Below are 19,367 nucleotides of genomic sequence, written 5' to 3' on the forward strand. Positions count from 1 at the left end.
TTTCAGTTCTTCAAGTTTTCTTCTAACACGACTGGTTTATAATAAGAGCAATGCTTGAAAACCTTAGCTTATGTCAGCTCTATAATTTGAATTCATTACAGACAGAAAGCTTAGTTTCCACTTTCTCTTCACATATAACGTATATAAGCAAACCTCAAATGAATGCGGTCACAACACTACAGGTCGGGGGAGTAACGTTGATATAATTGGGTTTTAACCAAACAGAATTGGCTACATATATTACAAGGTATATGGGTTCCATAAACTTAAGTGGCTGAACACAATTTACAGTATTTGGATTGTTCTCTCTCTGCAGCCGGCCCTCTGCTTTAAACTCGAGAATAGGACAGTTTGTTCTCTTTCCATTTAAAGACCAGGGAGACTGAGGGAGTGAGCATATACAGAGACACAGGAAATAGCAGATAAAACACACACACACACACACACACACACACACACACACACACACACACACACACACACACAACACACACACACACACACACACACACACACACACACACACACACACACACACACACACACACACACACACACACACACACACCACACACACACACACACACACACACACACACACACACACACACACACACACACACACACACACAAAAAGCCACTGGCAGAGCTTTGTAGTCTCTACATACGTGTGTGTGTGTGAGTGACGTTCTCATGACATATATGCTAATGTCTGTGTGTATACCGAGGCGTGGTGAGAGCTGTGACTGGCAGTGTCAGTTGGGCTCTGCCTTTTGGCGTTGTTACAGATTTGAAAGGAGGAGGGGGGAGGGCAAGAGGAGGATTGTGGGAAAGAGAGAGGAGGAGGAGGAGGAGGAGGAGGAGGAGGAGGAGGAGGAGGAGGAGGAGGAGGAGGAGGAGGAGGAGGAGGAGGAGGAGGAGGAGGAGGAGGAGGAGGAGAGATGACAGCCAAAGGAGCACAGGTGACATTTTGCCCAAATTGATTTAGATTTATCTTGGAAAAGGCTCCTTGCGTTGATTAGTTAAATAGAAGGAGAAAAAACAAAATAGGCTCAAGTGTATATTTTTTTATTACAACTAACGAAATACAATGACCCCGATTCTTGAGAGAGGGGAAAGGAACACATTGACGCAAGTGGACAACAAGTAAATAATACAAAACTACACTGGAGGGGGGGGGGGCGAGGGAGGAGAAACAGACCGGAGGAAAGATAAGTAGGACATCAGTGAGCGATCATATAGGAAAAATGTCAGCTCCAGTGTGTTGGCAGGGCAAGCAGCAGCCCGGTCCTGAGCCAGTCTGCTGAGGACTGTGTTTGGGAGCCAAGCCCCAATCAATACCCCTGCAGCTCTGGCTGCCCGCCCCACGCGCCGCTACGGCCGCTGCAATACCTCCACCAACAGAACACAGGGAAGGGGAGGGAGGTTTTTCTAGTGTGGCCGAGAAATATTTGGTCTTCACAAGTTTCCCTCACACAACATCTGTCGTTTCGTGTAATCAAAGCGTGTAAATCAGGCTGGTATGAATCGGGTCCCTGAAGGGGTCTCAGGATTGTTTCTCGGAGGTAGTAACACAAAAACAGCACAGTGATGTGATATTAAGGATTGTAAACATTGACGTCAGCGCATGGGAAAACTGTACAGAAGCTGGATTTTGAACAAAAAAGGAATCTACTACGCCTTCTGCTGCTGTGTTAATTGTTCCTTTCCTGACTGGCACAAATAAAGTCATATATTTCCCATTTATTTGAATAAAAAGGGCCCAATTACAGTGATTACATACATCAGGGCTGTGTTTTGAAGGTTTATTAACTATTTTAAACCCTAAGTGATTTAATTTATATTCATATTAGATGGTTCAAATAGAAAAAAACAATATCTGGCATGATTAAACTGAACCAAAACAGTAAAGCTAAATCCGTAAAAACCAAGGTGATGAGCTGAAAGACGCTAAAATACTGAATAGAGAGTAATTCTCCACAAAATGATTGAATCCATTGTTGAGTTATTATTTCATTAACCATTCATTTATCACATTCAACACTAGAACTGCAACTGCATTTTTTCACATTAATTATATCTCAGTAGTGGTAACTTTATGTGAAAAACGTCTGCAAAATCATAACAGAATTCATATTTGCGTTAAGAAAATCTATTAAAACATATGCTTCTTCACTAAATCTGTATTATGAGCAGTGGTTAAAACATTGACCAATATTTTTGCATGTTTTAGAGTCTTTAGTGTCCTGGAAGTGTTTTGTCGAGGGTCGACTCTCCCACAGGAAATCGCTGACATCATGACAGTGCACGTAATCTGATCTAATGCAACCAGGCAGACATATTGTCATAGTTTCCCAGTTGAAATAGACCGTGGCAGGTAGAATATGGTACAAGATTCCAACAGTGATGCAGAAAGGCAGACAAACAGCTTGCAGGGAGGGAAAACATGTGGAGAGGAATGGCCTTGGAAGATATCTTTTATAATTGCCAATTCAACAATCCTGTACATTTGTCTGTGTTGGTGTTCCTCCCACCCTACCAACTCCGTCACCATCACTCTCTCTTACCGTCTTTATTCGCTTCTTTCAGCTCGGGGGATTTGGAGCTGTCACTCAGACAACGTGCTGCGTCCAACAAGAAAGCAGACAGAGCAGAAGTCTTTTCGTTTATTGATGACAGATGCCAAGATGTTTTACTTTTTTCCTTTTGGAGGTGACAAATCGAAAGCGTAATGTACACAAGGCAGCAATGAATCATGTATTACTAGCTTCTGTGCAGTCAATCAACTGCATGCATACACTGTGGCGAGACTGACAGCTACAATATTCCTATATACATGTGTCTAATATAGCTGGAGAAATTGCTGGGATAGCGATTTTCAAAATGAATGGTTCCCTGCTGCATTTGGAGAGCTTTTATTCTCTAAAAGTAAAAGAGACTTTCAAACAAAATCTGACTTCATTCACACTTCAGGTACGAAAGTGAAGGTTTGTTTTCCTAGCTGCCACTTCAGAGCTGCATTAGTAAGTCTCTCTCTCTCCAAATCAAAACACCAGTCATCCGTTACTCACCAGTCATACTCTTCAACGAACATTGGCTGTTCTTTCTCTTCCTTTTCGGGCCATTGAGCCACCTGAAAGATTGGAAAACAGAGAGAAAGGCAGAGACATAAGTGAAATTGCATGTTAATACACTATACATTTATGTATCAGCCACATATAAAAGAAAACATTTGCTCCAAAAGTTGCAGGGGACCTAGTTCCACCTGTTCCTGCTAACTCAAACTGCCAAGCAAAGAACTAGAGTAGATTGAATGGAGACATGTCATGTTTGTTCACATGTCCATCAACTTCTCCATCAAGCTGAGGAGAATGCTTATTTACACCATGCAGGTGCAAATACAAGGGTTTCTTTGATCCTTTCTTTTTATTACAGGTGATAACAGGTAAAGATCAGATGTTACACCAGATGTAATTGAGGTCTATGACCAAGTTAGAGCACAACAAAATAAAGGAAACAGTCAGTTTCAGTAGGGCTGTTTTAAATAGTTCCTTCATAATCATTCAAATTCTTAATCAACATTCTAATGCTGTGCATGCATGTCTAATTATTTCATAAAATCTGCACGGTTGCAGATAAAGATGAGGCTACGGTGGTATTAGTATAAAACCATTAGTAGAATCAGATCCCAGTGCTGGCTGCATAGTAATGTTTCAGACAAAAACAACATGTTAGTTCCTGCACACAAAGGGAAGGGTATTTTATCTACTCAAATCTAAAAACCCTTTGATTCAAGCAGGTCTCATAAGCTCATAACAAGGCCTTACAGACTTTTACAAACCTTTCTGTATTAGTCTCATCTGGCATTACACCATCTTACATCATCAACAACAACCACAACAACCACAGCACTGTTTGCCGGTGTTATGGAGCTTTCCAGACCAAAGAAAGAATGTGTACTCGTTGGCACTTCTTTCTCTCAAATAAGATATTTCCTAAAAGGTGCTCCCGACCCGAATTGGTGAAAAAAACGATATTGTGGGAAACAGACTTTAACCCCCAAATCACTCCAGTTATAAGCATACACATGGCACGGCCGATAAAATGAGATGTAACACAAACTCTATTAAGCATCAAGCATACGCAAAGCAACATTCTCAAAGCATGTGCACTCAAACACACCTCCAACCACACTGACGCTATGTGAAAGGCATGTAAAGCACAGATGGGAACTGGCTGCTCTGAAGGGAATTATGAAAGCGTTGAGATGGAGGAGGGATAGAGTTAAGTAGAGGAGGGGCATTTCAGAATAGAGAGTATGTGAGAGAGTCAGTGAGTGCTCCTCGCCAGTGCTTGATGTGTTGAGAATCCCAAGAGTCCGGCTCTCTGCTCTCAGACACTGCTGAAGCCCCCAGCTCTCCCCCACAGCCCTTTAATCCCAGCTCCAGGAGAGGGAGCAGGACTCCATTTACACCATATAGAGAATTAAAGTCCACTCTGTTCAAATGCAATACTGGTTACATTAGCCCTGTAAAGGAGCTGAGGTACAGTGTGTTATTCATTATCTCTTTCTGATGTTATACCTTTTTCCCATTAGATATTTAAGCACTTTGTGATTTTGGGCTGTGTGTATATATAGCAATTCAATAATCGTCTAATAAAACACCCCTATGGTACTGACGTGTTCAACTTCTGTGTTATTGTGACGTGAGTTTTAAGTGAAGTAGGCCTGAATCAGAAACCGACTGACCATATTTATTTCAAACAGCAACGTTGATTTTTACTGGCATTTGGAGTGCTGCTAATTTTGGACCCTGTATTTAGCATACATTAAAGTAAAGTGATTTTTTAAAAACAATATCTTTATCAAACGTGTCAATTAGCACTTTTCTGAAGGAATTGATTTATTTTAAATATATGTCCCTCTTCACCAAACGCTCAATATAAGCTAAATCCAAAGTATTAAAAAAACTCATTTCAATTAAATGAACTTTTTTTATATTCCTCTATAGTTCATGTTACACATCAGATGCTACTGGCAAACAACAAAAAGGTAATGGACATGTTTGTGGCTGAAGATCAGTCTATCAATTGAAACTCTGGAAATCTATATTAAAATAAATAAATAAAACGCAAACTATTTCTAAAGGTTTGATTAATATGGTCCCAGCTGTTGCATGATGGGATAACTCACTTTCTGAAGATTAAGCGTGAATACTGACACCTCTGATTATATAAGAAATCATCACTTCATAATATTCATTTGAAACTGAGATTCAGTGGTGAAAAAACAAGGATTTTAGTCATTCAGTGCATGAAAACACATTTTTTGTTTTCATGCTTAATGATAAGAGGTTTAATGCAAAGTGAACAATACCCCCTTATCAAAAGGTCATATTGACAACATTTGTTTTGCTTGTTAACGACCAACAGTTTCCTTCTTCTCCTATAACTCTACATGTTTTTATATCTCACACCACTTAGCAGTGTTTGCCCCTTTAAAACTAAGAAGCATAATTGCTTGTTAAATTCAGAAGTTGCTGTAATGGAGCTTAAATGCCAATTCCCCCTGCCCTTCACATTTAACCTTAACCTCAACTATAGCACTGTTTTGTTCTCAGTTATGGTTCCTTTTGCCCTTTTCAGAATGCACCAGACAGCTTAACAAGGCATTCAATTATCTCTTAAAAAGCCTATTGGGTTAGAGTGTGATTCTTCCAAATAAGAATCCGGTTTATTTCTAAGAACATTTTTACATACAGGGTACCTTGCTTCGATTAATTGGTGCATTACATAATCTTAGAAACAGGAACAAAATATTATAAAAAAAGCAAGTATTGCAAAAATCTATAAACATAAATATAGAATAGTAGACCCATTTAAATAAATATGAGCAAAATATCTGAAATAAAAAATGGGAGAGAAGTAGTTTTGTGTGGTGGGGAAATGTGTAAAATTGTCTGAGAGTATCCTGATTGTTGTGCCTCTAGCAAACTATCTAAAATACAGGATATACTGTTCCTATCATGATGGGATGTATAAATGGAGGCTATCTGACATGGCAACTGTGTTTAAAACAACAGGATTCAGGTTGCTCACCTGTGAAGCAATGCTACTTGTGATACAACACCACCAATAGTTGCGAGGTGGTTATTTCACAATGTAACAGGTTAAGAAATCCGAGAGCTTTTGAACATGGCCGACACTTCTCATTCATATAGTGGGAAAAGGTCAATGTCAGTAGAGGCTGAGGAGACATAATTAAAGCTGTCACAGCAGCAGAAAGACAAGGTTGGGCTTTCACTGACTGCCATTTGAAGGTAAATACCTTTCTCTCTGCCAACTCAATTCCACATCAATCCATACTGCAGCTGGAGGCGACAAGCTTCAAACTGACAGCTCTGTGGCAGAGCAGTCCTCCCATGTGGCAGTATGTTGTTATGTTGGCAAACTGGATAACAGCAGAAACACTTTATTCAGGTCTCTGTCACTCCAACAACAACCCCACCTTCTCTGCATCTGCCCTCCCTGGATGTCAACAACATGTCCCTTATAGATGTCCCCACCTGACACACGTTAAACTGTGTAGCTAATAAACCCAGATATTTGGCAGAGCAATGATATAATAATGAAATTAAGAATCATGGTTCTCTGAATAAGCACTACAGTATGCTTTTGTTAAGATAAATCCCAAAATAGCACTAATGAAAATACTAGCACTACGGCAGCTATAAAAAGAGCTTAGCACTCCTGGCAGAGCCCCAGAAGTGCTGTTCACTACTTTAAAAGCTCTGAGTGGAAAGAGTGTCAAGTGGCCCTAAGAAGCAAGCAACAACATAAATACAAACACAGTAGGTACAAATACACCTCAGTATGAAAAACTATTTACTTCATGTCTAACAGGATGGTTTGGAGCAAAACTCTGAACAAACAGACAAACAGAAAGACATTTAGGTTTAGGAGCTTATGCTGGAAAGCATGTAGCTCAACAAGCTCTGAAATTGTATCACTCAGCCGGTGAACCTGCGGCCACATAGTGAAAATACAACAACGCCTGTACATGGCTGAAAACATCATGCATAATTGAATCTTTTTTAATGGAATGTGAGTTTTTGCAGGTCGGGGCAAGACGCCCTGTGCAATGCAGGCGTACCACAGAGCGCTTTTCAATTTCCAGCTCTTACACTCTGACGGGACATGAATTGCGACACACCGGCAAGTATACAACGTCCCCGCACACACTGTGCCTCGCAGCAACCTGAGCCAACCCCACAGAGACGTGCACATACTGTACTTTCTCTGCGGCCCCTCCAGCACACACAAGTTGACATGTAAGAGCAATGATATGATTCCTATGGCCCCTATGCAGAATATGCACACACGTTGCACAACTACGAGCACACACTGTCCAAGACAAATACAGAAGAGTCAACAAAAGATGTCACGAAAAAAGACTTACAGTGCTGACCTGATGCCGCAGTGGGACTGTAAAATATGCATGGCAGACGAGGACTGCTAGTTGAAGATTCAGATCTAGATGACTAGCTGCTACACAGCAATCATACATGGACTAACACTCTCTCTTTCTCTTTCTCTCTCTTACACTCTGATGTCTCTAGCAGTTGTGCTAAGTTTAGCCAGCCAACCCACTCAAATACACTCTGCCTCTCCCTCCTCCTTCCTCTAATCTGTGGGACTTTCTTTCTCGGTTGCTAGTACCACCCATTCTACCCTGATTGGAGGACAGCCAGCCTCTCCACCTGTGACTTTGACAGTGACTGTGGAGTGCGTCCAACATGTAATTGCTGCGCTGTCGGGTAACTGAGCACTCTCCAGAGACGTGACTATTTTAAGAGAGTGCAGTTTTCATTAAGGCTTTCATTAGCAAAACAGCACATCCACACCAGGCACAGATAACTATATCTCATTAATGATAATTGCTCTTATGTTGGTACATTTAAAGAATAAGGGTTGGGATTATTCTATTGATGTCTTGGTGTCAACAAAAGCAACAATGGGTCTCTAAATTCTTTATTTAACCCAACCCGTCTGTGGCTCATTGGTTCCCTGATTTGGCATAAAAATAAAAGCCTATAGATAATACGTGTTTATTTTTTTTTAAAGGGATCATTCACGAAACAGCTGGGTACTGTAGTTCTTACATAACTCAACTCAAACAGTAGAAAAACAGTGCTTTTGTTTTGGCCAACCTTCTACTGCGAATTTACACACATTTAGTGCTCAAGTGAGTATTTGCAGCAGCACTGAGTTTATGGGATTGTGTTTTAAAACAACAATGAAGATAATGTATAGATATACGGATTTTTTTGTTATAAGGAAACAGTGGAACTATGGTTTTGGTATTTTTATGGGATTTGTTGGCAATAAGAAGAATATGGAATATTATAAGTCCACCTAAATTACAACAAAATACTTCCCTCAAGTAGGTTTTAGGTATTATGACATTTCTAACTCAACCCTTATTCAACGCAAAGGTCGATATCATTGCTGTTATGCAACACAAATACAATTCAGAATAGCTCCCATGTGCTGGAGTGGTGCCAGAAATAACATTGATGATTACATCAGAATCTTGAGCAAATAGAACAAAATCTTTCTGCATGACTTGATCAAAATAGGCTTTAAGTGGAAAATGGAAGACTGAAAGGCACCTGCTGTGAAGGTAGTGCTGTTTAAACAGAGAGAACAATGCAAAGACACTGAGAATAGTCCAGAGAATTATATCTATAACAGTGTCTGAATGAGGCCCCCTGTCCTATGTTCTAAGTGCCACAGTAGCCTATTGTTCAGCCTGCATGCTAAAGGCCTACAGCTGGGTCTGTCTGGTCCTATACATCCAGCGCTAATGGACACTTTGTTCCCTCATGTATCCCTCCACTGTCTAAATTACAGGCTGAGCAAGAAGGGGATATAGCATGCCACTGAGTGAAAACAAGACAACTCCCTCTGTCCAAATACACAAGTGTACAGCAACCCACACACAACCAATAATAAACATGGAGCCAAATCCTCAAATATATACAGCTCGCTGCATCCGGTACAGTGACTTAAAATAAGACTATACTATACTTCAAGTCAGTATTTAGCTGCATTTAGTTCACATCAATGTGAAGGGGGGAGGCTGTGGCTCAGTGGTATAGTGCGCTGAACTTAGTGCGCTGAACTTTGAATCAGGGGGATAGCAAGTTTGAGTCCCACTGCAGTCTGCATGTCGTTGTGTCCCTGGGCAAGACACTTCTCCCCAAATTGCTCCTGTGGGGATTGCCCACAGTACTGAATGTATGTAAGTCGCTTTGGATAAAAGCGTCTAACAAGTGACATGTAATGTAATAAGAAAGTAGAAAGTAATTAAATCCATCTACTCAAGTACTGTACTTAAGTGGGAGGCTGTGGCTCCGTGGATAGTGTGATGGACTTCGAATCAGGGGATAGCAAGTTTGAGTCCCACTGCAGTCAGCATGTCGTTGTGTCCCTGGGCAAGACACTTCACCCCAAATTGCTCCTGTGGGGATTGCCCACAGTACTGAATGTATGTAAGTCGCTTTGGATAAAAGCGTCTAACAAGTAACATGTAATGTAATGAATGTTGTGTGTATTCAGCTGCTAAATATTGTATTTTAAACCTATATATACAAATATATAGGAAAAGAAAATCATGTCATGATATAAAAAATAATGAAACAAAACAAGAATACCTAATCATACACAGCAAACTTTCAACAAGTAAAATAATTAGTTTTTCATGCTTATAAAAGGAGAATAAAATGGATACTTAAGTTCTATTTTCTTTTTTTAAATATTAAAATAATCAATATTTAAAAGGACGCTGTAAAATATCGATTTATTTTCAAAAAGACATTTAAAACTAATAATTTAGACAATGCAGATGATAGGAATATATACAAATATGAACATTTTTTGTTTTCATAAAAAGGAACAGATAAGTCCCAATTTAGCAAAGGATAACTGATAACTAACATATAGCCTACTCTGCTTGAGGTGATAATGCAAACCAAATGCTCTGTAGATACTAGACATGGTCTGCAGCAGGTGCATATGTATCTCTAGATCTCTAGCAGCTTTTTTGCATATGTGAGTTATAGATGTTGCATTTGCATTTAATCACCATAGAACATCTGCAGTCAAAGCACAAACAAAACCCTGATCACGCTTGACAGATTAACAATATTTTTTCAACTTGTCCTCTGCAAGATGGAAGTAGTATATTTCTTGCACAATGCTCTAGATCAATGATTCACACAGCTATCATCATTATCATCTAAACATAGTTATTATCAATCTGAAATCATTATATAATGGCTGAAATGTACAAACTCAAACACCAATGCAGCATTTAGGCAGTTGTGCCCTCCTTCCCTATTTTTCAGAACTCAGAAACAAGTTTTTTTAATCTTCAAATCCATCAGTTTGGCATGAGAGCTATTCATGAGTGTTACTGAGAGTACAGCAGCTAAACTTGCACGATACCAGAAATCCAGTTTATGTATACACCTAACATTTTCTTAATGGGACACACCCATATACTGCATACAGAACATAGTGTATTTACCAAACAAAGGACCTTCATCTTCTGACAGACAAACCGGTACGTACAGTAACTCCCAATTCTATTCAACCTAAATGTCATTCACTGAGTTTCAAAGCCTTACTTAGTATATAAATCTCCAAGGAACGAGAACCAGCGACGTTATAAAATCCATAGCAAGAGCACTAAAACAATGCCTTTTACTCGCTCATGACAGGATATCCTCATTCAGGAAAAGCTGAATCTTGTTTACTTTTTCAGATGTACTGTAGCATCGCAGGGGAAAGAACGCGATCAGAGGGCTGTGGTAGACTTTACAGGCTGCAAGGACGAAAACACAGGGAGGCCTGACTTTTATATCACAGGAGGGAGAAAGAGAATACTTGAGAAATATATGTGGCTTGGAAGAAATATCACATTTTCTCCTTGTGTATCAAAATGCAAATGTTTTGTCTTTATAGTAGATGTTTCATGTTTCTCTCTACATGTGTGCGAGTCTGTTTGGTAGATTGATCTTCCTCTTTCAGATAGTGCAGAGTTATCATCACTCATCTTATAATTACAGCCAAGGCAAACAGGTCGTACCTGTGGTGAATAGAAAATGTTGACAAGTACTGACCTAACGCGTTGAAAGAAGCAAGCAGGAACATTGTGTTCACATGCGATTCACCGCAGCAACAATCACATTTACAATGTCATTAAAGCTGTGAACCTTTGGACGACAATACCCAGCACTATCAGACAATGAGCTACTTTGTCGTTGGTAACTTATTAAAAACTATTTTTGTCATATTTGCTGACACTGTCACTCTAACCTGACAGTAGGGCATGAGAGAGATAATCTGTGAAAAGTTAACATGATCCTCTGTTTTCTCTCACTGCTCCTTATAGCACCTGCTTGACACCCCTGCGCCTTATTAAAATCAACCAATCAGAGACAAGGAATCTCCATCCCGGCTTGTGAGCTCCGGTCAAAGTGTCACACTAGGCTGCACAGATCAAATATATCTCAAGATTCTGTTACTGGATTGTTTCTTGCCTCAAATGAAACATATTCTACTGTTTAGCATTGTTAAAGAGGCCCTATTATCCTTTTTGGGGTTTTTACCTTTCCTGTTGTATAGGTTTTGGAGCAAGTACATGTTCTGCAAAGGCTAAGATCCCAAAGTACCTTGAATAAGTTTCAGCAAATATGACAAAAAATAATGTTGATAGAGTTAACCATAGAGTAATTATCATAGAGTATTTTTTAGTTTCATTTATTGTACGATGTAATGTTTTTAATGGAAAGCGTTTTAGTTTTGTGTGATGCAATGTTTACTCTCTGAACTCCAGTCTGAATTACAACATTTGATGCCATAATTATTTTGTAGATTTGCCAGCCCTGGGACTGCTGATGAAATGTACATATCTAACTAACTCTGGGGGCAGTCAACCACTCTCCAAATAAAATAAATAAATAGAAAAGAAAACATTAATTGATGTGTCGCCCGAAGAAAAAAAAAGAACTTGCTGCCTGCTGTGATCTGGTCCCACACATGTTTGGCTAGGGGCTGCAGTGGATGAAAACAAACGACCTCTTGAAGCACATCAACAACAAAGATTCCTGGATACAGCACACACACACACACACACACACACACACACACACACACACACACACACACACACACACACACACACACACACACACACACACACACACACACACACACACACACACACACACACACACACACACACACACACACACACACACACACACACACACACACACACACACACACACACACACACACACACACACACACACACACACACACACACACACACACACACACACACACACACACACACACACACACACACACACACACACACACACACACACACACACACACACCACCTATGGAGCAAGGCTTTGGTACTGGCACTGGTAATGCAACACACTGCAAGCAGCCCCTTGCATCAGCTGTGGTGACATGTTAGGACGAGTGATGCAAGCTACGACTACACATCCACGTCTGAACTAAATCCAGCATGACACCCACTGTACAGCTATTCATGCATCTTAATGAGCTACCAGGATAAGTGGCTTCATGAATAGAGCAGTGTCATTTTTGGATCAAGATCTTTCTTATTTTACTAAATAAATTACAGTAGATTTGAGTTCCTGTCCAAATAAGGCTGTGCGTTGGTGAAAACTTCCAATATACTATATGTATCAAGAACAACAAGTCCTACGACCAAATAGGTCGATTGTTCAGCAGCTTATTATGACCTATAGTCACGTTTGAAAGTTTAGCACCTCTAGTGGTCGTGTAAGAAACAACAATTTGCAGCAAATAACCCTCTCTGGAAAATCCTAAATTGTAGAATAGTTTGGCCATTAAAATGCTTTTTGATTAGGTTTCTAGTGTATATTGTACTTTTAGAATCCACGTCCAGTGGATGTGTAGGATCTATAGTTTGATAGATATTACGAAGATTATTTGAGGTCTCGCCAGGAGAACGTGTATGTCTTTCCCCTATGTAAAGTTAGCGTCAACCCTCACCGGGTGAAAACAGTATTTCCGGTCTCGAAGTTTTCATAATAAAACTGTATTCCCCTCACTGTCTAATGATTTTACAGTGATATCTGCCGTACTCATCCACTAAAACACATCAGTTTTTCCTTGTTAATTACACAACATGAATTGGTTTAAATTATTGTGTACACTGCTTTTGTGTTTTTCCCATAGGTTTTTCCCTTTCGATTCTGAGAGACACATTTCTTTTTTCAGAGGTTTTGATAGGCTAAAACATCGAACTACCCATTATCCTCAGCTATCGTTGAAGCTCGGTGATTGGATGTTTTAGCCGCAATGCACGTTGGGATATGGTGTTTATGCGATGTGAAATCCGATAAAATAAAAAAATAAAAAAAATAATACTTTATTCCGTGTGTGCTTGCTTTTTTCTTTGAAAGTCATCACATAACGGCATTGTAATACACGGTTCGGCTGCATTAAATATTACACATCTGCCGTAGTTCTCTATTTATAGAGCCTTGATTAGAAGACCTTTGGACAAACTGCAGAAATGCCGCCGAAACTGAATACGTGACGTGGATCATAAATATATCAGCAATTAAACAACATCTTCAATTTCTCTTCGCACAAATACGTCTCCTTGTAGTATCAATACTAATTCGGCTGACTTTTATATTTGATCCAATTGGAAGATAGGTTATATTTACACCATAACGGTGCACAGCTGATAGAAAGGGTTTTTAAAGATATTACTGATTTTCTTTGAATTAAAGAATGTAAATACTGAGTTGAGAGAATAGTCAGGGGTTTTGGGTGATGGGAGACACATCTATGGAATCACAATTTCAATAGCTTACCATTAAATGACGAATATACCTAAGATAGTAATGTGTAGAACTACAATATGTGAAATAATATAGCAATATCCTGTAAAATTATGTGAAAACATGAATAAAACTACACATCTTCAGATGTTATACATACATAAGTGTCCTACACTAATAATACAAAGTTATTATGGCATTGTAGGCTGTGTGTTATTTGTAACATCTTCATAAAGTATAATTTATTGTGTTAACACTGTAAACTTGACAGTTTTTTAACCTGCACCGCCTAGTGGTTAAAGCACGTTATTGAATTTTTGTATTGAATATGTTACATTTGATGAAAACATTTAAATATCAAGAGTAGCCTACATACAAAATAGGGGGAAAGTAGAAGGTCAATGATAGAAATATAGAATAGAAAATATCAAGAAGATACTGTAGTGATCTCTACAATAAAACAGCTAGTGGAGGACGTCCAAAGATATTAATAGGAGGATGTGCAAAACAGACAAACTAATTAGGCTTTATTTAAACATTAAAGAATACTTTAAGGTCTTCTTTTGATTAAGAAAAAAACTTTGGGGGTATCTAGAGATAAATATTAAGCCTGACAAAGTACTTAACGTCTAATATATTGCATAGTTTATTTTGGCACTTGACAATCACCTTCCCTGAATTTGACTCAGGTGTAACTAAAGTCTGATTTAAGGGTTGTTTATATTTCACATCATTAATCAGAATCTGCAAAGTAACTAAAATAAATGTAGTGGAGTAAAAATACCAGGTTAACCTCTGAATTTTAGTGGAGTAGAACAAAGTAGTAAGCTGAGGGTTGATGCCAACTTTACATGGACGCTGCCGTCAATAGAAATGAATAGGGGAAAGACGTAGTATATACACATTCTCCTGGCGAGACCTCAAATCATCTTCGTAATATCTATCAAACTATAGATCCTACACATCCACTGGACCTGGATTCTAAAAGTACAATATACACTTCTCGCTAAATCTAATCAAAAAGCATTTTAATGGCCAAACTATTCTACAATTTAGGATTTTCCAGAGAGGGTTAGCCTCCGGAGTGTTTGCAATTGCCGCAAATTGTTGTTTCTTACACGACCACTAGGTACTTTCAAACGTGACTATAGGTCGTAATAAGCTGCTGAACAATCAACCTATTTGGTCGTTTTTTGGAGGAGGACAGGCTGATCAAGAAACAAGGGTTATTACACTCTAACATTTGGAGATATAGTGCAATACTTTGATCAAGCCATATAAACAAATCTAATTTAGGAATAATGTCACAGTGCAAAAACACATCACCAAATGAAAAGAAAATTGTTATGTTATCATATCAATATAATCTTAATTAGCATTCACCACAGTCCATGTAACATCAAATATCTTAGCAATAGTTTTTTCTGCAATCTGAGACACTGTCTTTTAGTAATCTTTGCATAAAACTATTATTTAAAGCTATATATTGTTCCTGAGAATCGATGCAGTGTCACTAAACAACACATAACAGTACTCAAGTGGATCCATATTTACTTATACAGCGGTTTATGAATCTAAATAAACAAAACAGCATTACATTACACTTCATTAAGCTGACACTTTATCCAAAGTGCACAAAGAGGCAGATAAATTATACATCAACAAACTCGGAACAACAAGTAACGGAGGTCTAACTATTTGCCTAAAATAAGTGCTGGCGGATTAGTTTTAAATGTGTGTGTGTGTGTGTTGTACACGCCAAGGTACAAGCAAAACAGCTGGGTTTCACTCAGACACAGCATCAGCTCAGAAACTGAAATGCAGTGTTTTAGTTTTTCAGCTTTTAAGGTTCTTTGTATATTTACATTTGGTGTAATTACTTGTCTTTATTCTTTTTTAACGCTAAATAGTTTTCTTTACATTTTTGACCTACTATTGATACTTATTTTCTTAGATTGTTTATGTTTGCACCATTAGACACAATAAAACATTATTATACTGCGTTCAGAGAGAGAAACATTCACATTAATGTAAAAAGTAGTAGTACATATCAATCCAAAAAAAGATACACCCTGGTAACAACAGCATCACTTCAAAAACCTGGAGAAGGTCAAAACAATAGGGTGACAACATGCAGAGGGGGGCGCAGATATTTTATAAAATCCCACCACTGCAGTCTGTCGCCTTAAGGCCCAGACACACCGGGACGATTTCGGCCGTCGATAGATGTCTGGCCGTCGATGAGCGTCGTGTCGCCCTACTCAGATTGGTGTGTCCCGCACCGTCGTGTCTTTTCGGCCGTGCCGACACCTTTTTGGCCGAAAACCTACCGATTCGACATGGGCTGTCGGTCAAATAAATCACTCTGATTGGCTGTTCAGCTAGCGAATCAGTGCATGAGAAGCGAAACGGAAGTGAGGGACCCAAACAAACGATTAAGAAGGCACACACAGACGGCTATTCTTTTTCATTTTCATCTCAGCTGGACGCAAGAGTTTATTTTTCATCATAGCGATCTGGAATGAAGAAACCGAAGACCAATGCACACGCTATTTGTTGTTTGTTTATATCACGCAGTCTGTTCTTCTTCTCTCGGTGTATGACCCAGTCTGTCTTCCGGTTGTTGCCTCTTTTGAATGACGAATACACACTACCGCCGCCTGCTGGTAAGGAGAGTTATTGCCACTCACGCATGCGCAGTTCGTACGTGCTACTTGGCCGTCGGCTGAAGTCTTTGCGGTGTGTTCCAGCGCGACTGTTGGCCAAGACGCAGGAGACGTGAGGCGACACAACAGTCGTGTTCTGTCGGGACGTGTTCCTTGGTGTCAGCTTGGTGTGTCTGGGCCTTTAGAGCTTAAATCTGTGTGCTTTTGAATTTCCCGCGAGGTGCAAAGCGCAGCAGCCAGCCCTGGGTACAGGTGTCAGGACACAGGCAGAGCTTCACTGAATATTAGCACCCGAACATATGCGATAAAAAAAAGAAAGGCCGGTGTAGACTCCTACATCCATGACTGCACCAACTGTCCTCAGTCCCCCCGTGGCAGAGCTGCTAATCTCCTGACAGGTGTCCATGTTAGCTGAGGAATCTATGCAGACCCCGCCGGATTGACTTTCTTAACACAAGCTGTACCGCAGCACATGGAGACTCAGTGGAGCTGTGAGCAGTCAGCACGTCTCTCAGCACGGTGCTTTATTATTACACTATCATTACATGCATTCTAGTTTTATTATAGAGACATACAAAGGGTTAAACCCCCTCTGGTGTGTGTTTTTTTTAAATTTTATTAAAAGAGAAATAATATTTTTTTTTATATTGTTTGTTATTATTATGCATGCATGTATAAATGTATATATCACGTACATGTTAATTTTATTAAAAGACTGGAAATCATATGAATCTATGCGGAACGCGCCAGGGTCCTATATCATTTTCTTTTTTTGTAACAACATTTTGAAGAAATCTATAAACATATTATACTGTAGGATAAATGTGAAAGGTTTGGCCTGTGTTGTGTTCATGTGCTCCTCCGATCCACTTACTCTGTTAAAGCTTCCACGAACCTACTCCACATCAGAGCAATATTTAGACTCCCAGACATGAGCAGTCGTCAGCATTACGACTTTAGTTATTCCCAGAAAGTGAGATTAAGTTTCTAATTCATGGAATGTCCCCTAAAGGTTTCATAGCACATTGATATTGAACTCTTCTCTGAAAGCCAAAGCAGATTGATATTGACTGATAACACATTGCTTTACCCACAGGCCTCTCCCACACAGAGGGCCCCTTCCTCCTCCAGCGGCACTATGAGAGGAGCTCCATTCCACTAATATTATGTTTTCATTTATGAGAAAGGCCTTAAACAGTTTGTTTGTGTTCGGGCCGGCCAGCATGAAGGAGCAGGGGGAGGAGCGTCGGGGTCAGATGTAGCTTTAAGGCAAGTTTTCTGAGAAAACTATTCAGACGAGAGGAAGAGACTGGCGGCGGGGAAAAAGAGGCTGCTTCGTCTTGAAGTTTGTCCGGAAATAAAATGATCCGCGGTGGTAAAAACAGAGAGCGCCATGAGAAAGATCGAGGCGATAAAAGAGAGACTTTAAAAAAATAAAGATTCCCTTTTGGGTGTCCTCAGAAAACCTCCTCAGAAAACCTCTTCCATATGTAACGTAATGCCAGAAGCACATGCCTGCTTCATTTCAGGGGTTTGTTTACATCAGCAAAGACACAGTTAAGAGGAGGGGAGGGTCCTTGAGGTTTGGTGTACAACTTTTACTCAGACCAACAGAAAACAATTGCCAGGAACAATTCTTGAATAAGTGGAGGATTTGCTCTGGAACACTTTGAAATCATAAAGACTCACCGTTTCTCTTCTCCCTCTGATGGGTTAGGGTCCTGCTCCTTGGGCACGTGTTCCATTCACCTTAATTCCATCCAGCAGCCAATCATGAGAGACTGAGGCAAGCCCCCCCCTCGAATGCACACTTGTCATTCGCCAGGTGGGAAGGGACCCTCAGTAAAACATGACAGGGTCCCGTCCCAGGGTGTTTCTTTTTGGGGAGGATGGCCGGGGGGGTCTCCAGAGGAAAACGATTTGAGGTCGGTACGGTGTGGCTCGGTGTGAAATCCAAAGATTTGGAAGAGGTTAGAGGTCAGTGGGCGGGGCCTGGGCTGGAGGTGGGTGTCAGTCTCAGGGAGTCGGGGGGTGGAGCGAGATCCAATCTGGAAGAGAAAAATCAACAAAGTCACAAACTGCCCCAGGTATTAGTCCATCTGCAGAAAATATACTTTGATGTTGTTTTTCAAAATGAATAGTGTCATTTGAATATAGCAGATCCATTAATAAGGAAAACAACCGTTAGTTTTAATTATGTGAAAGCAATGCTATTACTTCCTATCTTTTCTCATGCTTTAATGAAGATCTTATCAACTTCCATTATTTGAGATTGAGTAAAATGAACCCATTCATGAGCGTTTCAAGTCCCGAATCCTTAGAGAAAATGTAGCACATTGTAGTTCCTTCCACTGTTCATTTCTGCACACCTGCCCAAGCACAGCCTTTAATAAGAGTTTTCACACGCTGAGTGTTCAAATCTTAATAAAATAATTGGAAAGAGACCAGATTTCTTTGCGAACCCAGCAACAGGTTGATTTCTAGGAGTCACACATCAAGTTAAACATACGGTGGCCTGGAGGTCAAAGGGGAAATCTAACTGCGGGTGATACAAGTTCAAGTTCAACATCTTTGGAAAACTTCTTACGGAATGTCACCTCTCAGACAGGGTTAAGTAGCTTTAAAATGAGCAGTGGAATCTGTGTCAAAGAGCGCGTGCGTGTGTGTGTGTGTGTGAGTGTGAGTGTGAGTGTGAGAGTGTGTGTGTGTGTGTGTGTGTGTGTGTGTGTGTGTGTGTGTGTGTGTGTGTGTGTGTGTGTGTGTGTGTGTGTGTGTGTGT

The 19,367-nt window shown here is 39.9% G+C and overlaps 1 protein-coding gene across 4 annotated transcripts in view; it reads right to left on the minus strand.

The window, feature by feature from the left end:
- thrab (thyroid hormone receptor alpha b) overlaps positions 1-19,367 on the minus strand; it is a 149,122-nt gene that overhangs the window by 25,749 nt on the left and 104,006 nt on the right. For 2 of the 4 annotated variants that reach the window (XM_034119084.1, XM_034119085.1), the window contains 3 exons: positions 18,278-18,636; positions 3,072-3,133; positions 2,568-2,624 (listed from right to left, as the gene is read on the minus strand). In XM_034119084.1, the coding sequence (XP_033974975.1) occupies positions 2,568-2,624; positions 3,072-3,133; positions 18,278-18,333 (175 nt within the window). In that variant the 5' untranslated portion in view covers positions 18,334-18,636. Of the gene's footprint in view, positions 1-2,567; positions 2,625-3,071; positions 3,134-7,459; positions 7,606-18,277; positions 18,637-19,367 lie in introns of those variants that run through there. The other 2 variants (XM_034119087.1, XM_034119086.1) reach the window with 2 other exon arrangements.

The sequence above is a fragment of the Trematomus bernacchii genome, unplaced genomic scaffold, assembly GCF_902827165.1.
Source record: "Trematomus bernacchii unplaced genomic scaffold, fTreBer1.1, whole genome shotgun sequence".
In the NCBI taxonomy this organism is placed as follows: domain Eukaryota; kingdom Metazoa; phylum Chordata; class Actinopteri; order Perciformes; family Nototheniidae; genus Trematomus; species Trematomus bernacchii.